This window comes from Rhamphochromis sp. 'chilingali' (genome assembly GCF_963969265.1).
Source record: "Rhamphochromis sp. 'chilingali' genome assembly, chromosome: 10".
Taxonomy (NCBI): domain Eukaryota; kingdom Metazoa; phylum Chordata; class Actinopteri; order Cichliformes; family Cichlidae; genus Rhamphochromis; species Rhamphochromis sp. 'chilingali'.
In genome coordinates, this window is record NC_137937.1 from 36,665,357 (window position 1) to 36,690,893 (window position 25,537).

The 25,537-nt window shown below is 40.2% G+C and overlaps 1 protein-coding gene and 1 long non-coding RNA gene across 2 annotated transcripts in view; one reads left to right on the forward strand and one right to left on the reverse strand.

The window, feature by feature from the left end:
• The first annotated feature begins 4,576 nt into the window (after window positions 1-4,576).
• The window catches only part of unc13ba (unc-13 homolog Ba (C. elegans)), a 194,544-nt gene continuing 173,583 nt past the window's right edge, over window positions 4,577-25,537 (forward strand). Inside the window, exons 1-2 of the mRNA XM_080894442.1 lie at window positions 4,577-4,830; window positions 18,778-18,807. Of these exons, the coding sequence (XP_080750568.1) occupies window positions 4,809-4,830; window positions 18,778-18,807 (52 nt within the window). The 5' untranslated portion in view covers window positions 4,577-4,808. The remainder of the gene's footprint in view (window positions 4,831-18,777; window positions 18,808-25,537) is intronic.
• Window positions 9,765-23,564, reverse strand: LOC308404414. The gene is made up of 3 exons (XR_013973117.1): window positions 23,400-23,564; window positions 10,134-10,320; window positions 9,765-9,961 (listed from the first exon to the last, which is right to left on the reverse strand). It is a non-coding gene; the product is annotated as an uncharacterized lncRNA (long non-coding RNA).

Genomic DNA, 25,537 nt, shown 5'->3' on the forward strand with positions numbered 1-25,537 from the left:
TCTCACAGTTGTGAGAGCAGGTGGTGCATGTTTCAAATTTTTAGCTCAAACTGAAGCCATTCATGTGCAGCACTATGGCAGGCAAAGAAGATCTGCTCTGAAAGCACAGGTGATGCGTAATGACCTGCTCTTCATTTTGCTGGTGACCCAGTTCAACTGGAACTTTTTTTTCTTTTTTTTTTTTAAAGGGTGGGGGGACCCAGGCAAAGAACCCTACTGTACAGAACTTAAACAAAATAGAGACTTTAACATTGGTTCTGCATATAGAGCCAAAGTTTACATTTTTTTTTTTCAGCATGTAACTGAAAACGTATGAAATCTTGAATACTTTTTTGCACCTTTTATTTCCAGATTGCTTTTAACTTAAAAGAGAAAATCCAACTGATTCAGAGCAGTATTCAGTCTGGTTACTAGATAAAGTCAGATTTTTGATGTGCACCAGAGACAAATGAGTCTCAGGTGCACATCTAAATTCACTGGGTAACTGCAAGAAGAGAGAAAACAGGCCTTCATGGAAAACTGCTGCATGCAGTGCACTCGCAATGCTTAACTCCCATGTTCCTTTTCAACAACCAGCAAAGTGACCAAATTCATCTCTTTATCAGTTAAGTATCCTCCAGGAGGTATGGATAGAACATAGGTGGTAGAAATAAGATTGTTCATTATAAGCTTTGAAAATGTGCATGTCTCTGATAATTCCCTTGACTGATGAAATGCTGTTTGTCCAAAACGTGGTTTTGGTGGATCTTGTTAAATTGCTTTGAGATGTGGAGACTGCAGGCCTGTGACTAATTCCATTTTGTTTGGCAATCCCTCCAAGTCCTTAGCAGAGGCATTCCATGTTTTTGAACTTCACAGCACATTTAATCTATCAACTGTTTCCTATCCAGCATACAGTGTTCCTACACGTCCATGCTTATGTTCTGCCATTAGGTGGCACCATCTGACATGAAACTTGAGACTGTCATGGACATGTTGGGACTAAAAGACAAATACTGCTGGGACTAGAACATTTTAATAGTTTTTTTTTTTTTTTTTTAAACTATAAAACCAGTTTCCCTTAAATGGCAAATGTCAGGATAGATTCTTTAAGGAACTGCTTTCTAGAAAGTTGCTTTTAACTGAAATGACTTTACGCTGTCTCAGAAGTATAACTTGTGCTATAATGATATATTAGAATGAGTTAAAATTCTTCTATATCTCCTGTTTAAAATGACAGTCACATTTTAAGGTTTTAAAGTAACAACAAAGTAACACGTAATGACAGCTGCAGCTTAAAAGTTATATAATTTCCGGTCACACTAATGCTCAGACGTGTGTGTGTGTATATATATATATATATATATATATATATATATATATATATATATATGTGTGTGTGTGTGTGTGTGTGTATGTATGTATGTAAATTAAAAGGTTAAAAAAATACAGTTGAAAACTGACATTAAGCCACCAAAAAGTCAGCTGTGAATGCAGCTTGAGTCACTGCAGCAAAAGGTTGATCCTGCAAGAAAGGCCAGAGGGCTGAAGAGGCGAGCCTAGTGATTGTTTTGTCCTGCCTCCCTTCAGCTGTGGCAGATGGCCCCGCCCCTCCCTGAGCCTGGTTCTGCTGAAGGTTTCTTCCTGTTAAAAGGGAGTTTTTCCTTCCCACTGTCACCAAGTGCTTGCTCATAGGTGGTTGTCTGAACATTGGTGTTATTCCTCTGTAGTATTTTTAATCTTGAGGTGCCCGTTGCTGGGATTTGGTGCTATATAAATAAAACTTAACTGCATTGAATAAAGACCGCCAGTCTCCAGAGGGGTTTCTGTTTCAATAGTCACTACAAGCACAACTGGTTATGTTAGTGTTAAATCATGCAATTTACATGCTACACTATGAAGTCCAGTGTCCAAAGAACTCCCCGAACATCTGCGCAGTTAATTGTATTTGGTCTAGTTTAGGCCATGTGTCACCAGATCCTATCATTTAACAGCATAATACATTTAGTAAGCCAATCTTCTTTAGTTGATTTCTTATTAATTTTTTTTGTTTTGTTTAATTTTTGTACATTTGTTTTTTTAATTAGCTTCTTTACATGCAATATTGCTTTGACTCTGAGTCTAGTAATTGCATTGGCAGTAGTGATGCGTTATTGTTACCTAACAATAATAAAACTCATTTTAATCTTGTCTCCATTAATTTCAAACACAGATCTTTAGACAACCATTCTGTGAATCAAACTGGTTGGCATAGTGACCACTAAGCATTTAATTATAGAATAACTCAAACAATAAATGCAAAGCTACCAGATGGTAACCAGAATGTGTCGTTTGCTTTATGGCAATTTTGAAATAAGATTGTGGCTTTGATATTGTTCAAAGTGTTTCACAACAAAGTCCCACAACACCTGTGAATCATGATGAATCTGGTCCAGGTGCAATCAATCCACCTGTTTCCAGTCAATCAGATGGAGGGCAAGAACTTTGACTGGCTGTCAAAAGAAGATAAATTATGTGCACTGGACCGCTCCTACAGCTGCACCACCGAAGGAGGAAAGCAGATTTTTTTTTGGGTCTAGCTGCCTTTCTGCATGCATTTAGGTCACTGATTGAAGCTATGAGACTATTATGGTACTATTTTGTGCCCCCATACAATGGCTATGTCCATTTGAAGTGACACAGGGTTACTTAAACCTGTATTCTTTTCTAGTGCGGTGCTGCCATGGCTACTCTGTGTGGGGGAGCTTCAAGCAAATGTAAAATGTAAGACAACATGTTGACTCAAACTACAGCTTAAGTAGAAAATGACAAAAGAACTATTTCACTTGTGGCGTCGATCTGAAATTTTCTGTTTTCAGCTTTGTATCCTGACTCTGAAACTGCAGATGTGGTAAAACCTCAGCAGGCCTCAGGTTACCAGTCCAACCTTCAGCTCCAGCTTCCCAACTACCGGCCCTGGTCACATTTCCAGATTCCTAATTATCAGTCCTGGTCAGATTCCCAGATTCCCAATTACCAGTCCTGGTTGCGTTCTGAGGTTCCCACCTATAAGCCTCGGTCAAATTATCAGATGCCCAGCTATAAACCTTGGTCACATTACCAGATTCCCAACTATAGGCCTTGGTCACATTACCAGATTCCCAACTACAAGCCTAGGTCACAACACCGGGTTCCCAACTACCAGGCTTCGTTGCCGTCCCAGGCTTCCAGGTATCAGGTTTGGCCTCGGTCCCTGGTTCCTGCCCACCAATACCAGGTTGGATTACAGGATCAGGCCTTCCAAAGCAGTACTCTGCCTCAAAGTCAGGGCACACAGAGAAAGCCTCAGACTTGGAGGCAAGTACAGAATTCCCAGCACAGGTTTCCGACACGTACCCAGAGGCAGGGCTCTCAGCGCAGGCTTCAGATTGAGACCCAGAGGCAGGGCTCCCAGGATATCCTTCAGACTCAGCCTCAAAGCAGAACGTGGCCTTATCCTAGGGGCAGGGCTTTTCCCATAGACAACCATCAAGCTTGGAAATAGGCTTAATTAGCACACATGAGGATGCTCAAGGTAAGAATGGCATTTACTTTCTAATCTACTGTTGTGCTTTTAACATAAGATCGACACCCTAAATTATCTTTCTCATTTCAGATATGTCAGAAAATGCATCTTTAACTACTTGGACCCAATTAAAATGATCTTTGTAAAAATAGTAATAAAAAACTTCTATTTGTTTCTTGCTGTGAAGCAAATCTCTATAGTTCAGTCCTGGAATTGAGAACTTATGCACATGCTGTGCTGAAGTCTTGTCTCAGAGGCCAAACTGCTGATGTACTTTACAAGCTTGCACCTACTACAGACACGTGTATCTGCTCAAGTAGGATGACTGTCTTGACTCCATACAGTGAAGGAAGATGGAGAGTGTGGTATTGGGTGGGGTTGCTCTATGTTGGGATGGAGCACTGCTTAGCATATTTTATTTTGGGTATCGTGCCTTTTTTACATCTGCATTTAATATTCATTATGTTGATGAGCAGAATGAATGTTCAAAATCATGCTGTACTTGAAATTACTTACTGTATAATTTGTTTCTCCTCTTCTGTAAAATACCTCAAATTGTGCAATATTTAAAATGACTTCTGCACTGCCAAAAATGACTTACGCATCAATTAAAATCCTTACAGACTTTAATCACTTTACTGAAATATATAATTATTCTTTGTTTGTTGTAAAAACTTTACTCGTTAACCCTTTATTTTAGCGTACGTGCCCTTAAGTATTAGTAGGTAAACATAATTACTTTGTAATTTTAAATACAATAGAATGAAGTTCAATTTAATTACAAAGGAATTACGTGTTTAGTCGCGGTCATATCATAAAGTGTTGCCAAGTTTTCTTTTGGCATCACTTAATACTGTACTGTTTTTCCCTTCTTTTTGTCAGTGAAGCAGGAAACTAGGATTTGGGCATGGCAAGCTGAATTCAACATTTCAAATGTGGCGTAAAGTGTTATGAACCACAGGAGGACAATTGTATGCTCGAGCTGATAGCCCAGATTCCTACTTTGCCTGTGACATTTGAACGCAGCACAAGTGCCGCCCCGCTCTACCGGATTTCAGCCGGTAGGCACTCGTTTTCTGCCAGTGACAGTCATCCCTTTAAACCCTAAGGACCTCCTGGATTGTCCACCTGCCCGACATCTGTCCCTTTCCTCACCGCGCGGCGCGATGAAGCGGAAACTGAGCGACATTTAGGAGCAGTCTAAAGGACTTCTGTGCAACAGGCACCTGGGCTGCAAACTCACTGAAGGCTGGTCGGAGGAACTGTTGCACAAAATCCCGCTGCGATGTCTCTGCTGTGCGTTAGAGGTATGCTCTCACTTCACAGCTACAGGTTATCGTTTCAACAGGAGAACTCATGGATCTGCTCGTGTGAGGGTTTCTTAAACAGGCGAAGTTCTCACGGAAAAGATTTTATATATAAAACACAAAAACTTAGATGAAAGAAAAAAGGAAGGCAGAATATTTGAGGGCAATACTGTAACATGATTCTGAAACTATCCAGTTGTGAAGATACAGAGCATAACATAAACTTTAAGTGTTTCCCTGAAAGGTGAATTTAAACCTCATTTGCCTCCAGTGACATTTAGTGTAACACTCAGGCTGGATGCTGACTTTAAAAAAGGAAAATCACAGTTAAGTGAGAGCGTTTGGTCATTATCGATGGCTATGTGCGCATTAATGTTTTGTTGCTATTCTATGGTGCGATATTGCGAGTCTGAAAAGTTACGCTGTGGTTAAATCGAGCCATAGTAATCAGTGCTCAATGCCAATGCTCACCAAAGAGCACTCTCAGTTTTCACCTGTTAAGGTATTAGCTTTGTATCTAAAGGAGGATGGATTTAGTCTGTTAGGCTATACCCAAACATAAGAGGGACATTTATTTCTGAAACTATTAAAAATCATAGACTCGTTTTTCTGAATGGAAAAAATGCTCACAAAATGATTGAAGTTTGTTTTCTTCCTGTTATAGTAACATATGCTTGATTCTGATAGGAGGTCTTCTGGCCCTGATTTTTACCCATTTCGTTGGCATGTTTTTATGATTATTGTTTTTTTTTTTTTGGTTTGTTTTTTTTAGCTTTTCATTATTGTTCTTGAACTTTAATTTGGATTTCCATTTATCCGAGATTCTATGATTATTTTAGCGTTCCAAGTCCTGTTTAGAATCATCATTATAGGTCAAGTAGTCTTTGAGTTCTATTATATTTGGTCCTTGGTGTTTTTGGTGATCGTAGCCTCCACCGTGTTTCTCGGTGTTCAGTTGAGTGTCAGTGGCTTGTCACTGTGTCTAGTTGGCTACTTCCTGTTTGATTTTGTCAGTCTCTTTTCTTCACCTTAGTTTTACTACAGGTGCCTCATGTCTCAGTAGTTTGAGTTCAGCTGTGTCTTCTTACCTTTATGTTTCCATTTCCCTGTGCATATCCTCGGCTACAGTGCAAACAAGGCTGGATGCCGTGTCTCCATGCCGTTTTCAGACTTGATTTGTGATCTGGAGCTACATCAGTAAAAGCTCGGTTTTCTGATTCTTTCAGGTGGATTCTTAGCAGCCTACATTTGGGTCACTTATACTCTTAAATGACATGAACCTGAAAACTGTCAATACTACATGTTAAAATAGTTTAAAACTGGATTCATAACATAACTTAGGACTGTATACTCTCACCTGACCGTTAAGACTGCACATCTTCAATACGGTAAGAGGAAGAAAATAGATTAATCAGTGGCTATTTCTTTGTAATTTGCTGTGGCAAGAACACATTTTATGTATTTGCTGACATTTGGTACTTTAAGGTCTTTATCCTTAAGCTGACTGACCCCTTTAAGGTAGCAGGTTATAGATCTCTGCAGGGACATTATTAATAAAATGTGCACTTCCTTCTTCATCGTTCAGCGTTCTCTTTCCACGTGAACTGCCCCCCGAGTTGCCCTGAAGCAAGTCACTTGATCTGCAGTTGTTCAACTAAAGCTGATGAGCGATGTGAGATTTTAATGTCTAAGTAAAAGAATAAGAAATGATTTTGGATATTTTTTTGTTGAAAACCTGCATGTTTATCGGGTCTGACAAAGTTTGATTCATTAAAGGTTAAAAAGCCGGCGCTTCCCCTCACCGCCAGTTTATTAACATTTTTGGCTCCTTCCCAGGTCACAAATTGCTCTTCTCTCGCAGATTGCTGATTGATTTTTCACACCATCAAACTATTGTCTGGCTATCTCCAGCTCTCAACCCCTGGTGTATTGTTTCTCACTGATCATTTCTGACCATTTCTCATCTTTGGGTGCGAGTGCTGCCTGAGGATGAAAGGCCACCACCACCTCCACCCAACTCCTATTACAGAGTGATGAGATGAGGGTGAGGCTGGAGATGGAGGGAGTGAAGCACACCTGGGTCGCAGTGGGCTCAGACAAGTGGAATTATAAAATAATCTAATTTTGTTTCATAGCTTGCCCTGGGATTGAGAAAGAGTGCTTCATGCTCACATAAAAGTTGTTACTTGTTCAGGTTAGCATGAACCCTGGACTCGGCTTTTTAAGCTTTGCTGTTTCACTCAGAAGGACAGAAATATGGATTCAAATCAGTCATGACATTGTCCCACAACATCTGGACATATACGCCAGAAATGTTCACTACATCATCTTTATAAAGTGCAGATTTGTGAGTGCTTGCAACTTGTTTCTGCTGCCCAGATGAGGCCATAAATATCAGTTATTGCAGGTCTGACTTAGGATGGACTCAAACACTCATCGAAGCGGTGATTGAAGTAAATGCATCTTATAAATATGAGTGGATGTGTGATTCTCAACACAAGTGAATCTACATAATATGTCATCTGACTGTCCTTTAAACAGTATTTCTTTTCCTTTTTAAAAAAAATCTGAGATATTCCATCATCTGACTTTCACAGACACATCAAATCTTTTATAAAGAATATATTTTTAGATGCCAGACTAGAATGGTTTAATAGTAAACAACAACACTGTCAGAAATAGGAAGTAAACCACAGTTTCCCATGTGAAAAGCTAATGTTTTGTTAACTTGTCCAGCCCATCATTGTTTCTTTGCAGATTCAGTGCTTTATAATGTCACCTGAATTCTTCCTGAGATAATCTCCCTTTTTAATGGAAAGGTCTCGAGGGGTCAAGCTTGGTGGCCTTTCTTTGTAACGCTAATAATAGACTTGGAACTCTACCTAGTATCTCCTTGCATATGCAGACAGTAAGGTGAGAAACATGAGCTACAGGCAAATAAGGAGAAATAACCTCACAGGAACGAGCAGCGAACAAAAACAAACAGTCTATAGTATTAAGATTCACGCTGTCAAAGAGCAGTCCTTGGACGTGCATGACCCCACCTCCTGTAATGTGTGCTCTTTACTCTGCTTTTAGGTAATTTCTGCATAAAAGTAAATTTAGCTGCTTTAAAATTTCCACAATCCTTATGTTTTTTCCCTGTTTCTATGGTTTAAAAACTGCTTGGTGTAGTTTAAAGTGATTATATTGGACTAAAAAGAGCCTTTCTTGGTGTAAAACGTCAGACGCTGACAACATATGATGTCTTCAGGCTGTTCAGGGACAAGAGATGTATCTCTGTGTGATGAGCTGGGAAATGCTCTCTCTGCCTGTGGTAAATGTGTTCTTTGGCAGTTTTCTTGTCTATGATGTACCTGACATGCTATCAGAGAAGCCAGTCTTTCCATCTCTTAAAGGAAGTGCCTGATATAAACCCTGACGAGTGGCATTCTTTCTTGGAAGCTGTGATACCTTTCAGAGGCTCATTTCCTCATTCCTGGTTGTGTTGAGCGCCCTCAGAACCTGCATGGTGGCTTGCAGATCTCTGCAGGAAGTGAACGGCTGCAGAAACGAAAGCAGGATGGGAGGACACAGCTTCTGACAGCTCAGTCAGTACCCACTCCTAGCTATTTCTGGATAGCAATTATCAGTGGAATAAATGCATACACTGATGGCATTGCATAATTTGCTCAGTGTTGAGTAAGGTTACTGTGAAGAAATTGGATTAGAGGAAATTATCCGGCAGTAATAGAAGATAAATACGTGCAGGTCGACTGTCAGGCATTTGGAGAAAGCAGAGTGGCATTCAGTCTCAGCAGATCGGCACAAAAACTGGAGCTTGTGCTGATTTTATTTATGTTTTTTTTTTTTAATGGCCTGGTTTGGATTCATCCATTCAAGGTGATAACTAAAACCATTTTGTAGGCCACCAGATGAGGGCAAAGGTGAAGGCAGACCAGGTCAGCCAGTACACTGGCACACACTGTAGTGAAATGACAGGGATGCAAGCAAAGCTTCAGCGGCCAATCTGTGGAGGCGGGGGTGGGGATAGAGGGGAAATAATCCCCATGCCATCTGCTGCTTTTCCTATCCTGCGTGGTTATGCTTGTATACGTGTGTGTATGTTGGACTGCAGCTCACATGGGCCAGAGGACTTCACTTCCTCCTTCTCTTTCCCTCCCTGTCATGATAAGGCTATTTCCTGCTACGAGCATTGGCTCAGTCTAACAGTTTCTCTTTACACTTAATCTTTGCTACTGGCCACTTGTCTCAACTCAGGTCGAGGAGTGCTCAAAGAAGTACACTCCAAGACGATTGTGACATGAAATGCAGAGAAAATACAGACACAAAACTGCGTTCACCTGATTTTTCTGCTCTTTGCAGAAATTGGTGCTGTCTCAGCACTTTTTCTTCTCTTTTTTCTTACAAAGGCGGGAGTTTTGATAGTGATTGGTGATTCTTATTGCAGTAAAAACATCAGTTGGCACATCACCACACGTATTTGTAATGACAAATATGTGTAAACCAGCATCCGTCCATTTTTTTGCACTTATCTGAAACAGAATTGGATCAGTATTAGGCTAAACGTTCCTAACATCACTGTTTTCCAGTTACTCCTGGAAAATCCCGAGATGCTCCCAGGGTAGATGAAATATATATTTAATATCTCCAAAGACTTCTGGTCTCCCCTCAGAATCTCCCAGCTGAAAACAGTGAAGGTGCAAGGAGTAGAGATGGTGAGAGTACATGAGTTTAAATACCAGGGCTCAACCATCCAAAGCAATGGGCAGTGCACAAGAGATGAGAAAGAGAGTGCAGGCAGGGTGGAGTGGGTGGAGATGAGTGTCGGGGTGATTTGTGACAGAATGATAGCAGCGAGACCTGCTATGGTTTATTATTTGGAAACCGTGGAGCTGACAAAAGACAGGAGGACAAGCTGGAGGTGGCAGAGCTGAAGATGCTTTTTACTGGGAGTGACCAGAAAGGACAAGATTAGACATGAGTACATCAGAGGGACAGCTCAGGTCAAGCTCTTTGGCAACAAAGTTACAGGAAAAGAGGGAGACCACAGAAATGATCCATGGATGTATTGAAGGAAGCTGTGCAGAGGATGCTAGGGATGGAAGTACATGATCCACTGTGGAGGCCCCTAAAGAGAAAACCAAACAAGAAGAGGACAAAGAGTATTTAACAGTTCATGTGCACTGCATGGTTTTACATAGGTGATCGTAAAAGTTGTAATATTTCAATTAGGGCGCAGCGTTGTGGTTAGCACCACCGTTTCACAGCAGGTGGGTTCTGGGTTCGAACCTTATGGTTACCTGAGGCTCTATGTGTGGAGTGTTCTCCTGTGGCTTTCCTCTCACAGTCCAAAGACTGTTGGTTAGGTTCATTGATGACTCTGAATTGGGTGTAGATGTGATTGTGTGGTTGTCTGTCTTTCTGTGCTCAGCCATGTGATGGCCTCTTCCCTCGGTGACATCTGGGATGGCCATGATCGCTGTAAACCTAAGATAGACAAGGTGGAAAAAAATCAACATATGAAGGCTTCTGGGATGAAGCGTTATGACTCCTGGATTCTGGATTCTCTTTGCGCTCATCACAGTGACCACAAAGGTTAGATACTGATAAAACTGATTTAATGTCATTGTTTTTATTGATTCTTATCGTTTCCTGGTCAATTTTCTTGAATTAAAAAAAAATAGACCTGCAGAGGTTTGAAGGGTCAAAGTAATTGTGCAAAAACTGATCAGGAAAAAGGGGTTGGATGTAACTCAGGAATGCAGAAGTCCATAAGTTTCATTTCCTTATGAATGCAGGTCCTAGAAAAACACGGAGGATCTAAAACTGGTTTTAATCCTGGTTTGTAAACTAGGTTTGTGAGTTCTGATTTGTTTTAGACCCCAGATATTGATCGATTGGGACTCTAATTTGTGTTTGTGATGAATACATGTTGATACACAGTGAACAAATGAAGACAAGCACTCAGGTAATGGTGCGACTGTATGTGTCTGTGGTAATGTCATGGTCTATAAAGCCCTCGTTCCATGATCCACTCATACTGGATCACTCGTGGACTTTCAGTAGCGTCTCTCTAATTGGCTCATTACCGTGGAGAGGTAGGGAGACGGTCTCTTTTAATTTGCGTTTATGCAGGATAATATGTGGTATACATGCTAATGTAAACACAATGAGGCACTGGCATTGAAACAGATAATTAAATGAAGGAATGTGTATGCCCACAACACTAAACTATACACAGAATATATATATTACAGCTTAACCTTGCAATATAAAGTGTCTTTAGATACAGTTCAGAGAAATTATGTTAATCCGTAAGCTGAATTTGAAGTGTTTGCACACAAACATACAGCCATATATGCTGCTAGCATAAAGCCCGAGCGTAAGCAGAAGCTTATACATGAGTAAAATGATCAAACATACTTCAGTCAGAGGATATTGACCAACCCATGCTAGATCCACAATAGTTGTATTTATTAGGTCGGCCTGGCGAGGTCCACGGGGGCTGTACATTAATGGAAGTGAGAGGGTGTTAATGACATGGCCAAAAGGTTTGCAACCTGTACGCTCTCAAACCCACCATGAGCTGAAGGACTGGAGCTAAAAATAGAGGCACAGTCTGGCCCCTTGTAATGACACTGCTATAGTCTGCGCCTGTCTGGCTGCTGAGCATGTCAGGTCTGCTGCTCCTGTTCAACACGTTTTATTAGGTGTTACTACACCTGAGTGATTGTGTGGTAATGTTATATTTCAAAGTAAAAGAATATATCTTTTATGTGCAGCTTTTCTGTAGATGAAAAGCGCATCATTGTAAAAGGGTGCCATCTTTTATTTTTAATGAAATAAACCCCCAAAGTATGCCAAACATAAATAAATATGCACAGATATGCTCAAGTTTCATGAGGGGTGCAGATGTCCTGTAGGTTGTCTGGCGGGGTGTTGGTCACAAACTGAGACCAGCTGGCAGAAAGAAGCAATCAACTTGTGTAGACTTTCAGATATAATTTAGGGTGTTTAAATATTGCATTTGACTATTTAGGAATTACAGCCATGTTTTCCCAACCTGATGAACAGTCTTGTGTCCAGCTGTGATCTGCTTTTTTCTCTTTTTTTAAATGAATTCATGACAAATTAAAGAAATGAAGATATAGAGCTGATTCCAGGCATTCGTGCTGAGTTTGGTTTAAGAGGTGTCCAAAGGGATGTAATTACAAGTGTGCTAACCTGGACTTGTAATGCTGACATTAGAACTTGGTCACTGGTGTTTGCTGATGATGTGGCTCCTGATAAAAGTAGCTTAATCAAATGATAACACTGGTTAGGTGTTGCTTCACAAGACAGAGGTAAAGTGGCCCAAAACTTCTAAGATCTCCATAAGATCACCAAATTTTCTGAGACTGTCGCCTGACCTTTGACCCAATCAAGCATGTCTTTCACTCACTGATGACAAAACTGAGGGAAGAGGATTCGTGAATGTTCGGGCACAGATTAGAGGTCGTGGATCCTGTCCAGGGCTCTCCTCTACACGGCCAGCTTCCAGCGAGTTAAAGTTGTGACGCTTCAGAGGCTCAAAAGTGTCTTTATTTCACCACCGAGACGCCATTTCCAACCCTGAGCTTCAAAGCTGCACTTTCATTGTCACTTCAAAGAGCTCAAACCTGAGACACCAGAGCAGATTGTAAGTGGTCACAGTCAGAGCTGCAGTCCAACAAAGAGAAGAATGTCATCGGGGTACAGAGGAGATGACAGAAAATCATTTTAGCTTTCAGAGTTTGTCAGATGTTGTTTTTTTTCTCTCCCATGTCAGGCTAAAAGTTCAGTCTTGGATAGTTGTTTTGGATATCGGTTACAAACGTGCATTCACTGTTCATGTAATTCATAGATGTTGTACTCCTGGTGAGAGCAACGTAACAAATATTTAGGCCTTACTTTCAAAATGTATTTGGATGAATTTTACATGTGATACGGAGAATAAACTTAACGCTTAAGTGAACGATGCATATCCGTAAGTTAAATATAGTGAAGCCCATAATTTGACTCAGTTTCTGTAGTTTAGCCTCTGCACGCAACCACAGTTGCAGCTTTACTCAAAAAAAAATGTGTGAGGGGTTTAGAAATTACACCCATTTTTATACACATAACTCCATTTTTTAGAGGTTTAAAATGAATTGACCAAACTAACAGGATGTTAAATATAAAGATTGTTTTGTATTAAAAACATCTAACTTTGTAGTCAGTGTCTGTCTGAAATGTGGAACCTCTGGAGTTCACCAATTGTGGGTGGGTGCTAATTGTGGGTGTTGCTTCCTTGAGGTTCCTTGAGAAAACTTGTCTAGTGGGTTGAGATCAGGTGACTGACTTGGCCATTGATGAATATCCCACTCCTGCCTTCAGTGTAACCAGCGGTTTGCACCTTGTTGTAAACCTTCTGTATTTCCTTCCATGAAGGCGTCTTTTGATTGCACTTGGCTAAAGATTTTGCTTCCTGTCTGTTAGGTTTAGTTTGACCTAATGATTTGATGTGGAAACACCCAAAGACCCTGCGATGTGATATTATCATTATTATCATATCATATTATCATACTTCACTCGCAATAAAATATAATTGTGCTTTTTAACATTTAGCAATATCTGAGTACTGAAATAACATACATACGGGGTGGCAGAGCAGGTCAGCCACTAATCAGAAGATCGGTGGTTCGATCCCATGCTGCCTCCTGGCTGCATGCCAAATATCCTTGGGCGCCACCGGGCCCTCTGACCACCGGCAGCCTCGCCTCTGTCAGTGCGCCCCAGGGCAGCTGTGGCTACAACGTAGCTTGCCATTGCCAGTGTGTGAATGTGTGTGTGTGAATGACTGAATGTAGTGCTTTGGGGTCCTTAGGGACTGAGTAAACAAATGCAGGCCGTTTACCATTATGATTTAGGCATGTTTCTGATAATCTAACAATTAGCCGTGATAAATCATTAAAAATCCCACATCTGTTGCCGTCCACTTTGACAGAAATTGACATTTAACTATTACATTTGTGCTCATCAACCTTCCTGTTATATAGGAATGTAGCCAGAATATAACCAGCGAGCTGCCTTTGCTCACTGACAAACACTCATTCAGATTGATGGCAACATGTTGGCAATCTGACTGCATTTGTAAATTAGACAGCAATCTTTTTTTAAACCTTTGATAATCTCTCTGAGAGCGAGTGCAGTCAGTTCAAGTCAGGCACCAGTTGGCTCTGAATTTGTGAAGCTAAGTGTGTCCAGTTGTTTTTTTGTTCGCTGTTTTTTGAGCCAATTTAATTTAATTTTACTCGGCTACCGTTATCTCAGGACGATATGCATGTTTGTAGTATTCCTAGAGTAATGTAACTTTGTCCCTGAATGGATACAATATTGCAATTTTGCAATAGTATTGTGATACCATGCTGTATCGATTTCATTAAAAGAAAAAATCTACTTGTCCTGCTAATGATGACCTCCCTCTCTTTGGGCCTTGTATTTAAAATGACAATGAAAAGTTATATAATGCAAACCCTGAAAGTTCAGGATAGATACAAGATGGCTCAGTAAACTTGTTTTCAAGCAAACATAATTATATATTTTAAATTGGGCATTTAAAGAACCAAATGAAATATATTATCAAGCCTGCTGTGCTTGAATATAAGCTTCAGTATAAGCATTGTGTTGTGCAAAAACACAATGCCTTGTCATCCACGTCCTCCATTGCGTATGGAGACATTACAGATGTGTGTTTGAGTGCTCCTCAGTAGCAGCTTTAATCCAGTGCACTAGTCATCACACGAACATCAGCCTGCTCTTTTCCCCAAATGGGTTTTCTCAGTCTCTTTATTTTTTTCAGGTATTAAGAAAGAAAAAACTTTGTAAGGTTGAGAGTTAGCTACTGACCAATGAAAAGAAGTCTTTCTGCTTTCCTATGTCTCTTTTGTAATTCATCCACAGAACAATGTAGCAGGGTCTGGTAGATTTCAGCCCCGCTTAAAGCATTAGCTTGGAGGGATTATCCCACCAGCTAAACACGCGGTCACCAGCAGCACGCATCCTCTCATACAATCACTCCAGAGGACACGTGCCTGCTTTACTACCTCTGATCAGCCTCACCAACCCTGTAGCCCAGAGGGATGCTGACCTCTGCAAGCACTAAAATGTGACACTGACCATCGCTTTTTTATTTGTCCAGATCTTAAAGAGTGCTTCTGTCTGGTGTAGCGATGCACTTGCATTTATATTTTAGGTGATTTTTTTTTCATTACAAGCCTTTGTTTTCTGCCAGTTTGTCAGCACTTCCTGTTCGTTGCTGTCTTCAAAGAGAACACTGTATTGGCTGCGCTTCATTTGCATGAAGTTGAGGTTTAGGCTGCTTTAAACAAATCAGGATATCTTGTGCTACCCAACACCTGTAACACGCACTCAAAACTGGATCGCAACAAATTGGCGCTTTCGCGAGTACGTTTGCTGATAGTAATGTCATGTGATTCAGCTAATAACACAAGGATTTCATCATTTTTGAAGCCACGCTGAAAATACTCAGCAATCTGTGCATTCATGACTGGATGTAATACCGGTAGCTTAGCTGTAGCATTTGTACCTGAGGGTTTCAGCTTCCGGGCAACAAGGAATGACATCATTCACATAGATTACTGATTGGCAGCGCTAACTCGACATTTTGAGTCACTTTTTCTCACAATTTTGAGTTAATAACTAACTCAAGTAAGTCGAAATTTTGAGGGAAAAAAGTTGAAATGTTGAGAAAATGACTCGAAATTTCGAGTTATGGAGCCTTTTTTTTCCTTTAGTGGCGGAAACAGGCTTCCATACACATCAGACTAAGGGGAGAGGATGCATTTTTCCACCAGGCAGAAGTTCAGAACTCATTCTGATGTTGCATTGTCGCTCTCAGGTTTTGAAGGATTTTTTGATTGTGCTGCATCATTTTGATCCTTGGTGCCTTGTTTCAGAGATGACTCTGTGCTCAAATGTCACAAACGCACATCATCACATCTGGTAGGGCTTTAAATCCTTTGTACGTTATATAACGTCTAAGTATAAACTTTGCACAAGTCACATGTCCGACGCTGCCAATCATGTGTGTCATGATAAGGCTCTTTTTGATTTTAATTTGAATGAGCTGCTGATCCGGTTTTATCGACTTGAATCGAAACAATGTTGCGCTGTGCATTACCTCGGACTCAGGTGTAACACCTGACAGCTGCCATCTGTTGTCACACAGTTACAAATATGAGCTGTGTTGTTTTAATGTTGGTTTTAATGCTTCTCCGTTAGGAGCTGTGATTCTGAAAGGTGGCTCACTGGCAAACAGAGCCAACTTTACACTGAATATTTTGTAAAGTAAATTCAGAACATGTGAGCTAAAGTTTCAGAACACTTTTTACATTTATATAAAGCAGTGGCGCTACCCTTGAGTCACCTGTTTCACATTTATTTATTTTTGAATGAGACTAAATCACATCTTCTCTCACAGTGTTGGGTCATTCATACAGGTAGCGTCAGAGCCCAGTTGGCACTTGACCAACGAGGCCACTGTGAGCCTCTGCCGAGCTGGCACGACTGACACACAAAGCAAGCTGTGCTGACAGCCTAAGATAAATGACCTGTTAACAGGCTCTCTCTCTCTCTCTCTCTCTGTGTTTTTCTTATCACATCTCTCACTCTGACTGTGATTGAATGAGCATATTGATCTTCCTCAGTGAGAACATGTGTCTAAACTGGATTTAAATAACTGAATTAGCCCTAAAAAGGCAATAAGCTTTCATACTGCTGCATAGTCAAATGACTGCAACAGATTTAAGGGAGGCCTGATTGAACTGCAGATCAATATCGGGGACTTTCAAGCCTGAAGCCAAGAACATGTTGGCATTTCAAGACTCTCTTGTGAATTTCAAGGCATTCTGGGTCTCAGTACATTTAAAATCTCAGCTCTGTTTTTTTTTTAATTAAAAAAAAAGCACTCAATAATATTTTATATTTATATAAAATATTATTGAGTGCTTTTTTTCTAGACAAATAACCCCTTTTTCTCTAAATGCTAGCTTATAATAGCAGTTTCTCAAATTTTTGTCATGCTGCTCTTTAGAGACTAATAATATTTAGTCCTCAGAATAAATACATTGATTGCAACACCATCAGGAACACAAGGTTTAGTTTTCACATAGTTCCTGCAAACAAAAGTCGCTGCTTGATGCTTTGCTCAGCAAAAGTTTAAAATGCAACATTACAGTAAAGCCAACAAAACGCACAAAAATGTGTATACAGATGACATGTGTCAAACTCAAGGCTCTTTATACATTTTAATAAGGCCTGTGTATCACTTTAGGTTCTTAAATGTATCAACTGAGCTGGGAAACTGAGTAGAGCATAAAGAGAGCCCCATTCTGCTCGATTATTCTGTTTGAATCCACATAGTAGCAAAGACACGGAGTCATAGATGAAGAACGGTTGCTTCAGAAAGCTGGACTGAGAGGAGAAATGTAACTGCAGCATCATGTTTCCTTGAAAGTGAGCGAGCTGTAGTCATATTCAGGTTTGCGTGTTGCTGTAAAACTGTAATCAGAATACATTATTTTGCTTGGCTAAATGTTGTAAACCCCTCAGTCGTAAATGGCTGAGGAATATTGACATCAGCCCGCTGATCAGGCGGGTGGGGGCGTGGCCAACGAAGTTTGTGAACGCCATCGGCACACATTTGGGATTGTCGTGCCAACAGGTGCAGCTTGAACTAGTAACACAGTTGCTTTATTCCACCAATTACTGCGGCGCTAGTGTAGCTAATAGGATTACTGATTAGCAAAGAAGTAACTAAACATGTAACAGAAACAGAAACATGTCTCATAAACTCACATTTTATTCATGATAGAATGTAGAAAACCAATCAAATGGTTAAACTGAGAAAATGTACCATTTTAGGAAAAGTATTAGTCTATTCTGGATTTGATGACAGCAATACTTTTCAGAAGTTGTGACAGGGTGATGTTTACCACTGCGTAGCATGCACTCGTTCTTTTTTTTTAACAACAGTCCAAAAACATCTGGGAACAGAGCAGCTGTTGGATTTTTGAGAAAGCAATGTTTTCCCATTCTTGTTTGGTAGAAGATGGATTTGTCTGTTTGTTTTGCGTGCAGTATTATGCGTGCAGTACCAGGACGGAAATAATAACCAAAACCTTCTTAAAAGCAAAATTCTACAGGGAGGAAGGGTTGTATCAGGAAGTGCATCAGGAATAAACTCTCTTCCAACTCAAACATGCAGATTTATCCACTGTGGAAATAAGAAAGCACCCAAAGTACCATCAGCCGTTCATCAAGGTGGAAGCTATGGCTTATAGTAAATTATGTGAAGTCACTGAAAAGATTCCAGTAGGATGTATGCAGTGAGAAATGTGTCCCATATCCTTCCACCCACAAGATAAACTATGAACTGTTTCTTATCACGGATGTGTGATCTCTATGAACGGTTCCAGTGTTTGGCAGGGTTAACTTATTCTAGGTTAATATTTATGGATTTAGCAGATTGTGTCAGTGTCTTTTCACAACTCATTTCCTCGCTGATTGTTGATTCACACAGTCCATTCTTCCTGCAGCTATTGCAACAGTGCCAATACTGTTTCAACCACAATAATATACATCAAATATAAAAACTGTATTTGTTTCCTACAGTCATACAACACATTGAACTGTTATTTAATAGGCTTGGGGTTAATTTTATGAAATTTTATTGCACAATTTTATTTTTGAAGTACATCAACAATCAGGAATAAGAGTGTAGAGGGGTTAGAACATTGTTCAGTCCCTCAAAAATTAAATTCCATTGAAATATCTAAGAGTATATAATCCTGATGAGTCACAGAATCCTCTTCATCCTCTTCATCACATTGGGACTAATAGGTTTTTTCTCTCTTCTTCTTTCAGTAAAGAAAGCCAAACTCCACGGGCCCCCAGGTAAGAGCGTATTATTTTGGCTCTTTCTCTGCTGCGCTTTTTTTGTATATGCTATTTGTATTTCTACATTATTTCACATTAAGTCACTTCAGTGATCTCCAAAACCTGATACAGACATATTGACTCTGCAGTGTCTGTGTCCAAGATACAGAGAACTTGATCATCCAGGAACAACGGTATCCACTCATCACACTTTTTGTTTTGTCTTAGCGATAAAAAAAAAAGAAATATAAACAGTTTTCTTTAAGTTTTGACAGAGTCCTCTTTTTAAGACCTTGACCTTTTTCCTCACAGCCTGAGGTTTTGCACCAGTGTTAGAAGTCTTCAGTTTGTAGGCATGCTAAGACTTTAATCATGCACAGCTGAGGCTGGCGGTGCTCTCATTAGTTTTGAAGATATTTAATAAGCAAAAATTGAATATTTTGAGCAGATGTTTGAAAAACAGTAAGAGGTTTCCTAATGTTTAAAAGTCCTCCAGTGACCTTGAATGTCTGACAGCATCAGAAATCATGCTCATAGCTCAGTACAACAGATAGAAAGTTTGGCCTTGATGATTTTTGCACCCTTTAAACCTTTAAACTGCCTCTGAGCGGGGTGACCTGGACACTGGAGGGGACGTGGGGGCGTTGGTGTCCTGCCATAGACGGCTGGAGGCCTCATCTCTGCTAACTGGAGTCACTGAACTTTAATATGTTTATCCTGTTGGTGCCATTTGGAGCAACTTTAATGGAAATTTCTGACTAATATTGTAGCTTGTTGTTCATAAAGTTAATGTTTTGGTTTTGATTAGTGAAATGTATTTTATTAGGCAAATATGTATATGACACACTTTTTTTGGATGCAGTTTGCTAACCTAGCTTACTAGTGTTAGCTGATAGTACTCCATATAAAGTCTTTTATCCACATGAAGTCACTTCTGGCACCAAAAAAACAATAAAGAGGCGAAAGTCTCTTCTTAAATGTTTATCCAGTCTATAACACAGCTAACACAGAGAAACAGACAACCATTCACACCTACAGCCAATTTAGCCAATGTGACGTGTAAGTCTTTAGACTCAGGGAGGAAGTCGGAGTACCGGCTAGTGGATTTAAACCCAGATGGTTGCTGTGAGGCAACAGTGGAGTTCAGTTGCCTATGGGCAATTTAGAACTGCCAGTAACCGATCCCCACTAACTGCATGTCTTTGGACTGTGGGAGGACGTCAGAGTACCCGGAGAGAACCCATGCAAACTCCCCACAGAAAGGCCCCGGCCAGGTGGTGGATCAAACCCGGGATCATGTACTTAAGTTGAATTAAAATGTGGAAATAAAAGTTTGTCAGTCCAAAAAAAGGGTACATTTTGATCTGCTAAGCAGATGTTAGTCTGCACTTGTCCCTTTGTAAACATGTTGCAAAACGCTTGTTTGAATCTCTCTGTGGCTGCACACAGACGTGTCACAAAGCTGAAAAACCATTTTTCAAACGGTTCCTTTTCACACATGAAGCATCAACGATTCAGCAGCCAGTCAAGAGTGGGACTCCGTCTTCCCGCACATTTTTGTTCTTTGTTTTTTAAACAGTTTTGCTGGCTGCAGCTGTTTGTCCTTCCATCTTCTCTCCAGGCGATGATGACGGTAGAACAACAGCAAAGAGTGGGAGATTGAGAAATCAAGCTGGAGGACGGGAGAAGGAAATCAATAGATCATCACAGACAAAGGGCCACCTGCTAGCCTGAAATGACTACGTGTCATCCCGGCATAAAGGAGACGATGGAGACAAATCTCTCAGTTTCTTTAGTAGACAGAGACAGACTCCATACACGAGCGATTTGTCACTGGCTGCCTTTGGCCTCTGATTGACGAGCAATTTCTCAGAGCAGGAGGGCGAGATTTGAATCCAGGGTGCATGAAACGGGACATGGGTGGTTGTGTCGGTGACGCCTGTGGTGTCCTGTAGTTCCTCTGAACTACCTGCAGTAGGACACTGTAAACACATTAGTTCACAAAATGTCTTTTTTTCCTATCTCGGCCTGCTTACACAGGGTCTGTTGTTCTCTTGTTTTTCACTGTTATACATTAGTGTCTGATGCACACTGGAATTACTGGAGCTCTCTGTTCGTAATTTTCTCATTGGAATGACCTGAAATAACACACCTACTTCTCCTCCCAGCTGTAACACCCAGTCACGTCAGTGAAAGAGAATAAGCGCAGGACGGCTTTCTGTCGGGCGACATGAGTTTGTCCCACTCTAATGCCCCAGTTTTAAAAACATGATCTGATTTTATCTTAATAGTAGAAGCAATAGATTGTTTGCCTGGGGGGAGCTGGCTGCTGTCCCAGGGCCCTCCTGAAATCTCATGGGTGGATGACCTCTGAGGGATGTTAGCTGATTTGTGTCACTTTATTAGTTTAGAAGATGTAACTTTTATCTTGTTTTTAGGCTCTGGAGACATTAATCTCAGCTATACAGCACCCAGCAAGCATTGGGTTTCGGTGCAAATATTAAAATATTATTAATAGTGATTTTTGTTTTCATCCAGAGCCATAAGCAGGTCAGTTGTTTGGTTGTCGCTGAGCAAGAATACCAGCCCAGTCTCAGAGTCCAATTTAAATGCATAAGCTGAACACCATTTTTAAAGGTTCACAAGCAGCAGTTGATTTGTAAACATAACCAGGAAGTTAAAAAAACAAACAAACAAAAAGTAAAAATTAAAAAAATTACCAAATCAAAACAAGAAGAAATAAAGTTCACAGAGCTGAGCTGTCCCCAGAAAAACCACAAACACTGCAGTCACCTAGCTGACAAACCTCCAACATATTTGTAGTTCTTTTATTTTTTTTATGTTCTGTACTTTAAGAACCATTATCTCTACACATACAGTTTAGCTGCGACACATGAAAATACTTGTGCATAACTGTAGTATTATTTGAGCATATTGCTCCAGCTCTGGCCTCCTTACACTGGCTTCCAATTCAATTTAGGATCCATTTTAAAATCCTTTTACTGGTTTTTAAATCCTTAAATGGTCTGGCACCTGTATATTTGTCCGATCTGCTGAAGCCCTGTGTCCCCCCTCGCTAACAGCTGTTGCTCTCAGTCCCTAAATCACGTTTGAAACTTAGAGGAGACCGAGCGTTCTCTATTGTGGCCCCGAAGCTTTGGAGTGATCTTCCTCTGCCTATTAGACAATCTACATCAGTGCTGGTTTTTAAATCCAGACTAAAAAGTCATTTTTATTTGCTGGCCTTTGACTCAGTGGGTAACTGACACTATTATTTATTTATTTACTGTATTTATTATTCTTATTGTATTTTTATATGTTTTCATTGTATTTTTTATGTTTCTGCTGTACAGCACTTTGTTCGGCCATGTTTTGTTTGTGCTATATAAATAAACTATGGTATGGTGTTATGGAGTCAGAGGCCACTTAAGATGTTCACATGGACCATTCCACGGCTCATTAAATTGAATGCTTCCCTTTTAAATAATGTCAGAATTTCAAACATCTGCTATGACAGCAGATTTTTAGTATTTTGAGGTCCCAAGCACAGGTAGTTGAAATGACTACCTGTGCTTGGGACCTGAGGGGCCGGACACTACTTACTGTCTGGGTTAGAGGTTTGGGATGTAAGAGTAATGCTCATGACTGCAGAAAATCTGACTGAGAAAACGACTGTGTCAGTTTAATAGTAAATCAAATGGTTTCCTGCATCTTTAAAAAAAAAAGTTAATTGTCCATCTTACCTGTTTTTAGTTTTACGTTTCAGCTGAAGTTGAGTCAGTTAAAATATTTAGGCGTTGCTTGTTAAAAGAAATAATTTTCCCTCAAAACAAGAGACTATTTTTCAGTTTTGTTTAAACACAAACTCGTCTCAAGCCATGTTCTTTTCCATATCTGACAGCTTGCTCATTAGCAGAAGTGGCTATATAGCTGTGATGGTCCACTGCTGCCTTGTAACTGCAGAGGAAACCCTCACCCTAATGAGTCAATAGTGCTGGTGTAATGAGGCAGGCCTGTCTCTGCACAGCCTGAACCTGTTGTCTGACTTATTGCAGCTCCTCCCAGTTAACAGTTTATTCATAAACTGCGTAGCTGCCCCAGAGGACAGTATTATTCCCTATTAGAAAAAGAAATCTAGGTTCAATTAGGGCTGCTCAATTAATCGAATTTTAATCACGATTACGATCTGGGCTTTCAACGATCATTAAAAATGACTGAGCCGATTATTAGCCCCTCCCTCATTTATCCGCGACACCTTAAAGGCCGGTCCGTGAAAATATTGTCGGGCATAAACCGGTCCGTGGCGCAAAAAAGGTTGGAGACCGCTGATTAAGAGGACCCGAGGGAAGCTCGGAAAGCTAAGCAGAAGTTATTTGGAGAGGAGAGTGACTGCCGTTGGTTGAAAAGAGTTTAAAAAAAAAAAAAAAAAAACTTCAGTGGTGTTGCACACTATTTTATATTATTTTTTAAAGTCATTGTTAACCCTTTAAATCCGGTCAGAGCAGCACGCTCCGTTTTGTGTAACTACTTTTAAATCCCTGTAGAATCTGAACCACGTAAGCTAGCGCAATAATTTGTTTTGCATATGAAACCGGAGGAGTTGTACTTACAACTTATGCCATCAGCTTGTCCTCGGTCACGGTTTCCTTCCACATAAAGCTTTGCAAAAATTGCATAAAAAGCGCTTGCAGGAACAAAAACATAATATTCCAGAAACACGCTTTGCCGATCCGATCAGCTGTTCATAACACTTCCCACAGTGAAACAGATGTCAGCGCGAACTGTCTCATGTCCGCTATATCCTGGCCGAAACCGGAAGTGACGTCATTTTCGCGGCAATGTAGTTTTTTACTTGTAGACCTTAAAACCTCTACTGGTCATGTTTGACTTTTCTGAATAGTTGCTGGGATGCTTAGAACTCGAATTGCACTGCTGGAAATAGTTTATTTTGATGCACCTGCTGTTTTCTTTGCAAATTTGCATCATAGGATTGTTTTTTTGTTTTTCCTGCAGTATATAAAAATTGATGTATCTCCAAAATAAAACTATGAAGACGCTCAAAATAAATTTCCTGTTGTTGTAAACTATTTTTTGCAACTTTTTTGTATTTAAAGTTTTGAAGGATAAGCCTCTTAAATTTCTCCAAGTAGAAATATATGTAAACAAAACAAAAACGATTTTCAATTTTTTTGTAGTTTATTGCACTTTTTTGCAATTAATGTAGTTACTATGGACTTAATGCATACATATTATTAAAATATGGGCTATAACAGTTATTTAGCAACTTGAAATGCTCCCACAAATGGCACTACAACATGTAAAAAAATAATATAAGCTCTGGCGGACTTGGTTCTATAGTAGGTCTTAAAGGGTTAAATAAATATCGTCAAATAATCGCGATCTCAATTTCAGTGAAAATAATCGTGATTATCATTTTTGCCATAATCGAGCAGCCCTAGGTTCAATACAGTAAGGCTCTACAGTGTCGGTTAAACAAACAGGCATGGAAAGTTTTTCTACTGGAGGGCAGACGAACTCCAGAACAAGCTGATGCACAGAAAAGAGTCTGCTTAGGAAGAACAAGGAGACGACTCAGACTTCACTGTCATTTCCTGGTCTTGACCAATATTCTTCAGGCTTTCTGAAGGTCTGCCCTAGTTTCTCTTTGGGCATTGGCTGCTTTTTCACTCATTTTCAGTCCAGTCTTTGTACCTGACCATTTTCAGAGAAATATTGTATGTGTGTTTTTTTATTTTTTTGTCCTTTGTTGTAAGCCTGTTAACACTGACTTATCAGTTATTCAAGCATTACTAACTCAACCACCTAACTTGATGAAATCCTTGTTCCTAGCAGAAGCATTCATGTCCAAAGAAATAAGAAAAAATCCAAGACCTGACACTGACTTAGAGATGCAGCTGGTCGATCCATCCACTGCTCACTGCAGCATCATCAGAAATGGTCTCAAAAAGCTATTCTAAAGAAAGAGAAAAGGCTGAGTATGCTAAACTACACAAGAACTGGACTGAAAATCAGTGACAACAGGTCTGATGGACAGAATAATGTGACATTTTTGGTTCAAATCATAGTCAGTATGTCTTGATACATGCTCAGTCATCCAGGTCGTGACAATTTGCGTTTCTCCCGCTGAAAACGCAACGTCCAGATGAACAGAATCAACCTTTTGGCATAGTCAGTACGTATAGAGGAGGTCAGGAGAAAACCACAGTCATCTATAACAGCATCCCCAACCTTTTTTGCAACACCGGTTTAATGTCAGACAATATTTTCACAGACCGGCCGTTAAGGTGTCACGCATAAATAAAACAAAATAAAATGACATGACCAAGACAAAAACTGTGGTTTTTGTAAATATAATAATAAACGCAAATTCGCTGTGTAATTGTGTAACTTTATTAGCAGCGTCCTCCTGAAAATTGTGACATCCTCCTCTCTGCCCCTTAATGCTCTGTGGTTGCTATGGTAACATGTAAATAAGACACACAACTACAAAGAACAGGGAAACAGAGTTAACAATAAAACTCCTGAAAGCCATAAATTTCACACCCGAGCCTCAACTCTCGTGACCCGGTACCAAACGACTCGTGGACTGGTGCCGGTCCGTGGCACGGAGCTTGGGGGCCGCTGATCTATAAGACGGTGGCTGCTCGATCTGCTTTTCAGCCAGCGGTGTTGGGATCTGGTCAAAGTTGATTCTTGCTTGGAGTGCGAGAGGTCTCCGATCCAAATC